This window comes from Lacerta agilis, chromosome 11, assembly GCF_009819535.1.
Source record: "Lacerta agilis isolate rLacAgi1 chromosome 11, rLacAgi1.pri, whole genome shotgun sequence".
Classification (NCBI taxonomy): domain Eukaryota; kingdom Metazoa; phylum Chordata; class Lepidosauria; order Squamata; family Lacertidae; genus Lacerta; species Lacerta agilis.
Window position 1 is genome coordinate 41853702 of NC_046322.1, and position 9758 is coordinate 41863459.

General features: G+C 44.1%; 1 protein-coding gene across 2 annotated transcripts in view; it reads right to left on the bottom strand.

Moving 5' to 3' along the window:
- The window catches only part of EPB41L4A (erythrocyte membrane protein band 4.1 like 4A), a 93735-nt gene extending 84970 nt beyond the window's left edge, over positions 1–8765 (bottom strand). Inside the window, exons 1-2 of one of the 2 annotated variants that reach the window (XM_033163671.1) lie at positions 8543–8765; positions 7671–7963 (exon numbers count right to left, since the gene is read on the bottom strand). In XM_033163671.1, coding sequence (XP_033019562.1) covers positions 7671–7769 — 99 coding nt within the window. In that variant the 5' untranslated portion in view covers positions 7770–7963; positions 8543–8765. Of the gene's footprint in view, positions 1–7670; positions 7964–8376; positions 8397–8542 lie in introns of those variants that run through there. The other variant, XM_033163672.1, reaches the window with a different exon arrangement.
- Positions 8766–9758: the final 993 nt, after the last annotated feature.

The window sequence follows — 9758 nt, forward strand, 5'->3', positions numbered from 1 at the left end:
TATTAGAAACATTACACTTGCAATTTTTAAAGTGTAATTAATTTTTATTCAGTTGGTAGTTGCCTAACACACAAGGGCTGTTCTCTAGGAGTCTTACAATCAGCTTTGCAATCAAGTTTTTAAACATGCAAAATTGTGAAAATCAGCCACCATAAAAAAAATTAAGCTGTCAGATCAATAGATTAAAAAATATATATCATTCTCCTCGGGGTAGCGTGGAAGCTTAAGAGCTGCCCAAAGCTGCACTAACATAAAGCCTTGACTTGGCTGCATCAAATTACTCCAATCACCCAGGTGAAGAGGAAAGTCTTAGCCAGATGCTAAAAACATGTCTGTGGTCAAAGCCACACTATACATTTAAAGTACATTACTTCCCCCCCCCCCAAAGAGTCCTAGGAACTGCAATTTGTTCAGGGTGCTGAGCATTATATCTCCTAGGATTCTTTGGGGAAGGCCATATGCTTTAAATGGATGGTATGGATGTGCTTGCCATATTGAGCATAAACCTATCTCACCATATAGTCTGAGCTTTTTTCAGGGGGAACTCACAGGAACTCAGTTCCAGCACCTCTCAGGTAGGCACCGTTGCTGTTCTAAGAGAATGAGGGAGTTGTTCATGGTGAGCTCCGGCACCTCTTTTTCTAGAAAAATAGCAATGTATATACAGTCATACTTTGGAAGTCAAACAGAATCCGTTCCAGAAGTCCATTCAGCTTGCAAAACATTCAGAAACCAAAGCACGGCTTCTGATTGGCTGCAGGAAGCCCCATTGGACGTTCGGGTTCCGAAGAACGTTCACAAACCGGAACACTCACTTCCGGGTTTGCGGCATTCAGGAGCCAAAACGTTCAAGTACCAAGGCGTTCAGGATCCAAGGTATAACTGTAGTCCTTTGGGATTTTTAAAAGATCATGTAACCTTAAGTTGTAATTGGTTAGTTATAACAATACCACTTGTGCCAGAACTACGCTGCTACCTTGTATTAGCCTTTGCTGTCCTCCATGTTGACTGAGGCTCATGGGAGCTGTAGACAAATACTTATGGGGGGCATCAGGCAGGCTTTTGTCACAGTTTGCCACCTCTTCAGCTGCAGATAACTTCCAGCTTCTCAGACTTCCAGCTCTTTTGGGCCTCTGCCGCCTTCAATTCTCTGAAGCCTCTTCCACCAACAAAATAATACTGCTGCTACAACAATTGCTTCTGCAACAACAATTGCCTATTGTTACTGGTACACTCTTGTTTGGAGTCTGCCTTCCCAAAGGATAATCCCATCCCCAGCAACCAAAAATAGACTGCAAGTGTAGCTGCTCACTTAACAATGAGAGGACTCCTAATCTCATAGGTCAGGTCATGGTTTGGTAAGTTAGTGGTGGAGTTGAACCATGAGCTGTACAGCACCTTCTCATCCTGCAGCCATCAGTTTTGGGTGAAACTGGTTCAGCAAACTAGCAGCAGTGGGTGGGGTACTGGAGGGGATTCGTGGGTAAATCCCACAGTGATAAGCAATTCCTCCTTCTGCACAGACACCTTTGCAGTCTGTAGGAAGTTCTCAAGAGCTTTCATGCTACAGCTTACCAAAAGAATTCAAAGGGTTGCAGCTGCGTCCTTGTCTTTGCTGAAGAACTATTTAGCACAGAAAGCTCTCTTATCCTCCTTTAGGGCAACCAAAGTGCCAGAATTGGTGCTGAATGGATTCCCCGTTTGCAGCAGCATCATTGAAACCTCTTCAGTCTCACTGGGCAGAATCTCACAGAGGTTCAAGGACTGAATAACAAAAGGATAGCTGCAATTTGAAGCCCAGCAGATATTACTGATGTTTTGTCTGAAGCCTATGAAGTAGCCTTTGATGATATTCAACGGCAGCTCCCGCTCTTGAGGTGCAAGGCCACTCTTGTCCCAAAGCTGAAGAACGCTGGACTTCCAGGTGTCCAATGTGCCTGTCTCCACATCTTCCAGAAAAGAAACTATTTGGGATACTTTGTCATCCTCGTATTTCTTTTCCTTTTTATTCTTTTGGTTTCAGCTCATTTTACCACTCAGCACACACTCAGTTGATACATGACACCTGCAACACCTATTAGACTTTACCATTATCACACACAAACCAAAGTACATCCACAGGTTGAACACTGCAAAGGAAGTACCAGAAATTATTGATCAAGCTAGGTATCTTTCTGGGAAGCCTGTTCACCATTACTGATCTTCTCACTGAGAAACTCCCAAGAAGGAATTTCAGAGGTCCTAGGAACAGAATTTGAAAGCCGCTAAGCAAGAGCCATTTTAACAGTAAGGCAGGTTGTTTTCTAGAAAGCGGGTCCAAGAAACCAGTAAAATAACTAGGCTAATGGTCCAAAGCTCATGGCCCTGTGAAAGTGAGTGGAGGAAGCACAAAACCTTCAGAATGGATACAAAGTCCTCCCAGGGTACACAAATACCTATGGCTGACACCAAGGGTTACTTAAATCCTAACCAGACAGCTCTGACAAGCAGTAATTCCAAAAATTTTACTCTTGAGACAGACCACATTGCTACCTCTTTTTCTTCTCCTCTCCTGATAGCAACTTATTTCACTTCCTAGTGCTCCTTAATTGGAATGCAAAAGCTACAGTGATAGAGAAAAGGACGTCAAGATCTGCTGCAGACACAGGAGTACAGCAAAAGTCTTCCTGCAGGCAACTTGCAACCACCTGTGGATAGGCACTTAAGCATCAGTGCTTTCAAGTCAATGTCTTTGGAGAGTGATCTAGGAAGTTTTCTGTTTACTTTGGCCAGTGCATCTAAGTAAACTTTATTACATCTGTGATCTTTAGCAGATTTATCCAAAGGCAAATCCCATGGACATCAGTAGATCTAATCCTCTTTTACACACAAGCAGCACAGCAGCTGCTTTTCCCATAGTGCAATACTATACCACTGGAGGGAACAGTGTCTGTACTAAGCAAACTCACAAGTGGAGTTGATGACTTAGGTCTACAACTTTGTTCTCGCCCAGCCATTATGGCTGGTTACAATACCACCAGTTATTGCACATTTTTAATCAAGATAAAAAGATAGGATTTGAACAGGAAACATCAAAATTACAAAGTGAACTTCTGCAGCCAAATAAAAAAATAATATCAAAAATATACAATCTCCTCCTAGAATGGGAACTGAAAGACGAGTTATAAAGGAACCTATGATAAAATGGTCTCAAGAGCTGGGTCAAACAATCACTTTAGATAAATGGGGAAGACTATGGAAAACAGATATAAATTTTACAGCGTGCTACTCAGTTAAGGAAAATATAATGAAAATGTTTTACCGCTGGTACCTCACACCAGTTAAACTATCAAAGATGTATAAAAAACAAACAAACTTATGTTGGAGATGTAAAACAGAGGTGGGGACGATGTATCACATGTGGTGGGGGTGCAAGATGGTGAAACAATATTGGACAATGATACATGAGGAGCTTAAAAGGATATTTAGAATTTCAATCTTGAAGAAACCAGAGGCTTTTTTTATTAAGTTTAGTTTCAAATGACATCCCTAAAAACAATAGGAATGTATTTCTTTATGCAACCGCGGCAGCCAGAATTGTACTGGCGAAAAACTGGAAATCTGACAAAATACCAGAATTAGTAGAATGGAGAATAAAGATGTCTGAATTTGTGGAGATGGCACAATTAACAGCATCAATCAGAGGGTGTTCCAATCAAGCAATTAAGAAAGAGTGGGACTGTGTTAAGGAATACATGGTGAAAGTGGGTGCTAAAGTCTGAAAATTAATATGGTATAACTTAATAGCCACAAGGTGACATGAAATCTAGTAGGAATGATAGGATAAATAAATAGATATAGTGAACAACACAAAAATAATAAATAGTACAGCAGGTAAAAGAAGATCGGACATGGATAGAGGGAAGTGTGAGGGATGGGAGTGGGGAGGGGGAAAGGGTTGTTTTTTCCTTTCTTTAGGTTTGTTTGATTATGTTGAATATATATTGTTTGTTTTGAATTGGGGGGGGTTTCTCATCTAGTTTTGTAACACTTAAATGTTTAAATAAAGTTTTTGTTTTTTAAAAAAACAACTTCGTTCTTGCCCATGCAACAAGTTATGCCCATATGGTTTCACACATCCTTTCTTGGAGTGTAGAACTTCACAGCAAAGAAACAGTAACCAGACTATATACCACACATGAGTACGGTATATCCAGGTTGCAGGGTGGCAATCCTCTTTGTCCTTCTCATTCACATATACTAGTCTCTACAATATAATTCTGAGGAAGCATTTGCGAACCATATTGATATGACCTAAACCACTGACCCCATTCATGTGTTTGTTTAATTCACAAACTGTAATACTATACAGCAGGATGGGGAATCAGATCCCAAGCCATGGGGTGGGGGAATAATGTCATCTGCAACTTGGATGCATATCTTCAAGTCTTCTCAGTGCAGAAACAGATGTAGCAGCTACAGAATCTCCCATTGTTCTGTCATGTGTCCTCACCTCCCATTCCAAATAGTACAGTGGTACCTCAGGTTACAAACACCTTTGGGTTTCAAACACTTCGGGTTACAGACTCCGCTAACCCAGAAGTAGTACCTCGGGTTAAAAACTTTGCCCCAGGATGAGAACAGAAATCGTGTGGCGGCAGCGGGAGGCCCCATTAGCTAAAGTGGTACCTCGGGTTAAGAACAGTTTCAGGTTAAGAACAGGCCTCCAGAATGAACTAAGTTCGTAACCAGAGGTACCACTGTACTTTCATAGCAAAAGGGGCAAGGGGCAGGGGCCAAAACCAGGAGCGATGTGCTTTATCTCCTACTGTAGCAAATGATTTAAAACTATGTGGGAAATGCCAGATAGAAGGTGGCAACCTTGTGGTTTTTATTTCCAGGTAAGCATATGTCATTCTGCTGATGTACCCCCACTTTTCAATACCATAACAGTGAGCTGCAGTTCCTTCAATCTACTCATATGTGAAGTCACCATCAGATAGCTCAAGCCGATCACATGGTGCCTACCATTTAAATGGTACATTTGTATGCAGCCTAAAAATGATCAGAGCCACTAACAGATCTACTTTAACTTTGCATGCTTGCCTTGTCTTTGCCCAGTTTGCTGGCCCAAGTCTGCAAATTACTGCACTTATCCCAGTTCCTCACAGCGTCCAGAAATCCCTCAGGTAGCTTCAACAACGTATTTTTATTGCATTTGGGCCCATGTTCACTCTTCCCAGTTCCCTCTCCCTGTGATACTCAAATATTTCAGCAAGTAACTTTTGTGTAAATCATGTTCTCACACTTCCCTTGCACAGCACTCAGGCCTCTTTTAGATATTTTCCCCACAGTGGCCCTGCAAGTGCTAGCCTGGAGCACTGATTCAATGAACCACTGGTTTCATATTAACAAAAGGTCAACAGGTGAACTGGCTAACAGGTGAACAGCCTACATAACACAATACAAATAAAGTCTATATCCCCAAGAAAGAATTAACTCTAACTAGTAAGAGTTATGAAAATTGCATCCATTGTAGTATTGTGACATTAACAAACGTGTTACACCTGTTTAGAATAAATTGCTTCTATCATGAACCACTTGAATTTTTACAAATATGAAGTTCAGACAAAACTGCAAGTGTTTGTAAAACACCATCCCTACAATTAACAACCAACTTGTAAACTATCTGTATTTGCAATATACGCAAGGTTGATAACAACCTTTAATTTGCCATGATTCTTCCCTGCTCCCCAGATTATGCTGTTCTGTGCTGCAAGGATACTATGCTGCAGGGATGATGCCTCTATTCTGACATTTCAGTATTCTCTAGACTTTAGCCACCAGGAATGAATTAAAAATAAATCACTACATTCTTTTATACTATTCTAATGTAAATCTGCTGAACTAGAACTCATTACAAGATAGATTAGATAGATATGCCACCATTTTCAAAATGCAAAGAAATACAAGCCTGGTTCCACTCAAAACCTCATTTTTTAATATCTGTATGATCCACTTATTTAACACATATTGGTCATATTTGCATATTAAAGTTTGCACTTAAATCATCTTAGGTGTACTCCTAAAAACAATGCATAAAGCGAACCTTAGGTGTACAACTAAGATTCCTACATTAAAGTCACAGGATCTGCTAATACAAATGAACCTAGCGTCTCTTAGCATAAAAACCTAAGCATTGTGTACATAACTAAGTCCCACTGAAATTAGTAAGACCAAATTCCTAATAGTTCTTCTTTCACTTAACTGAATGCCAAAAATTTTCCAACTGCCACAGACAGCTTCCGTTTCAAGCAGTTTTGTACTCAAGATACCTGTGTTTACAAACTTGTGTACAAACAAGTCAAACTGAATTGAATAGATGAACAACTTCACTATTATAAACATGTAGCCCTTTCTTTAGTCCTAAATCTAGCACATGCACAGTAATCAAGGCATATACAGTAATAATATATTGTTGACCCACTAAAAAGGCCAAGAGAATATAGTATAGCCATATATACTTAGAATTCCTAGACAATTGCCTTCTCTTTCCCTCTAGAAACATTCACATAAAATTATTCCCCATCAGGAGAGAAGGTTCATTGCAAGTGAAACATGGCCTACCAGCATTCAGTTCTATAAAACAGAATGCACAATGAGTATTTGAATGACTTAAGAAGAAGTAAAAAAAAAAAAAAAACCTAGAAAAAGATTAGCATGTATAGTCTTCCTCCCCAAGCAGAAATACTGACCCAATCCCACAGAGACTGTATTAGAACAAGGCCCACAAATGCCTGTTTAGAGAACTGGTTCCTGTAGCTCTTGTGCTAATAACCACTTAAAAGCTAAGTTATAAGCGTTTTAGTAGGCAAGCAAATATCAGTAAATTCAATAAATAAATAAATCCAAAGTTAAAGCATTTTTACAGCCATCTATTTCATCAGGAGCATGGAGCACATAGCAATATAATTAAGGTTATTCTTGAAATTACTAAGAATTAAAATGTGCTTAAAAGGGCTGGTGAGTAACAGACTCCTCAGCAGGTGCAGACTGGCACTCTGGGCCTTTGAAAAGCACACTTCTTATGCAAGCTTCAAGTATAATTTTATTAGGCAAACCCTGAAAATATCTTTGCTGATCATGTATACATTTCAAAGTGCCTGATTTCCAGTGTAAGATCTTTGATTGCTAAGCACCCTTGCAACTCCTGAAAATCAGAGCGCAAAGCAAATCATATAAAGCAAAGAAGTCAACCAGGAAAACATTTTCAAAAGATCTCACCCCGCTAGTATATAAACCTCTGTGACAAAGTTACCTAAGTGTTATTTCTTCTTTTATTATATTCTATAATATTACATCACATAACATACTTCATACACACTACCCAAATCACAAGACAACCCCGGTCAACACTTAAAATCCTGTTGTTCACCTTCAAGACTTCTATGTTCCTCTTGGTTTTTACTCTTTCAACTTCGCGGAATGTGATGCGAAGTTAAATGCCACTTGACATGTCCATTTCCTGGTCATTAGAAACGAGCCTGTTTTGATAGGCACTCTCTCAGAACAGTATGCTTCCATGCATATTTGCCCCTTATTGCTCAACTCCAGACAAAGCATTTCAAGCACTACTGGCAAGCGTCCGGGAAACCCCAACGAAAACAGAGCAGGAGGCGGGCACTGCTTACCTTTATCCCCTGCTGCTGGGTGGTTAAGGTCAACTTGGATTCATCCAGAAGCAGAACTTCACAATAAAATTCCTCCGGGACGGCGCAGAAGCAGCCCATGGCGGTCTCCGTGCTTTGATGTCAGAGGGCAAATGAAAGCAAGAGATGAAGGCAAAATGGGGGGGGGGGGGAATTAACTCAGCGCCGGCGAACAATACATGACATGGCTCAGCAACCCTGAAGAGAGCAGGTTTTTCTTCGGCCTTGTCAAGTTGAGGAGGCTCCAGCTTCACATATGGCGAGGGAGCTAAATGCTAGAGGAGGAGGGAGAAAAAAGAATCCTGTTGAGACATCCCACAAAAAAAGCCAAAGTTCTTCTTGCATGTGGAGGGGGGGGGACGACATTAGTTGCTAGGCAGCAGAGAGCGAAATTCAGGAATTGAAAGTTTCCACAGGTTAAAGTTTGCAGTCCAAGCACCTCTCAGGGCTTCTTTGTTCGCGGTTCAGCCATGATAAACCGCTGACCTTTGGAGCACAGGAGCCCTATGGGTAAAAGTACTTGGCCCTGTTGTGGGCACCCCGACCCGGATCAGGGGAAACACGACCTCCCTCAAGGCGCCTATGCGCGAAGCAGCCCTTCAGCCGCCCTCCTTCCAGCCTCGAGAACTTGAGAAAATGACATGTGCCCGGGCGCGCGCTCCTCTTCCTCCTCCTCCTCTCTACACACCGGCTGCCATAGCGCGGCTCTCCGCCCGAGCCATATTCCTGGGACGAAAGCTTAGCAGCAGCCGCGCGTCCCACCTCCCCGGCTTCGGGGCTGCTCCTTTGTGTAAAATACTGAAGATAAATAGATAAACCACCCCTCCCTTCCGCACGCGCGCACCCCGCGTTACCTGCAGCGGGCCAAGAAAAAAGCGGCAGCGGGCAGCTCCTCCCTGACAGGGCGTGGGGAGAGCGAGGCGCCGGACTGGGCGCAAGGCTGCCCGGGGAACAGCAGCAGCAGCAGCAGCCTGCGCGCGCTTTACAGAGTCAGCTTCCCAGTCTTTCTCTCAAGTGCTCCTCCCGTGGAAAGGAAGCTCCGGGCGCTCTTGGTATCTGACGCGGCCACCTGAAAGAGACCTCAAGCGGCCTGGGGGGGGGTGGCTTTTTTTTTATTCGGCTTCTTCTTCTCCCCCTCTCGGCGCCCGCCCAACTCCGCCCGCCAAAGTTGGGGCTGGAGAGCGACGCTGGCGGCCGAGCGCGACGGAAGCGCCACCTGCCTCGCTCCGACTCGCCCCTCAGGAGAAGCCGAGCGCTGCTGCCTCGCCGCCCCGGCCCTCCTCTCTCTCTCTCGCTTGGACGAAGCTCCGCTCCCCCGCCGACGAGCCACCCTTGCCGGGCCCAGGAGGCGGGGCAAGCGCGCGCGGCGGCGGCGGCGGCGGCGGCTGTTCGCTCCAGGACCTGACAGGGCTGCCGCGCGCGCGCTATCCCCGGGGCAGGCAGGCAGGTCGGGGTCGCCCGTGAGCCGAGCCTGCTCGGTCTAAGCTGCTGCACTTGCAGCGTCTTCTGCTCCTGCTTCTTCTCCTCGGGGTGGCTCAGCTGCTCGGCACCTCGGCGGTTTCAGTGTCCAGGTCGGCTGCCCAGCCGGCGTTGTTTCGCTTCCCTGTCCCTCCACCCTTCTGCTCCTGCCAACCTTTCACCTTCCCTGCCGGCAGCAGCGCCAGCTGAGGAGGAGGCAGCGAGGCTGCTCTGGAACAGCAGTGGCCCCTGCTGGGCGATTCGGGGGTCCGGCACTGGGGCTGTTGCTGCACAACCATTATTAAACCACTTGCATGGATTAAACAAGGCAAAGAATCGCTGGTTCCCAGGGGCAGGGTAGACCCGGGAAGTCTTGGGGGTCCTTGAAAACCCACCAGTTTTATTATAGAACAAGCTTTTGTGGATGCATCACACAATACATTTGTGAAGTCTTTTAAGGTGCCACAAGATTCTTGGGTTATTTTTTGCAGCTGCGCCTTTGGAGCATCTCATCGAGGGTTGCTTTAAGGGACAGAGCAGAGGCAGCATTTGGTGGTGATCCTTGTTCTTGATGAATTGCAAGTTTGAAACTGCTCTTGGAAATTTACCACC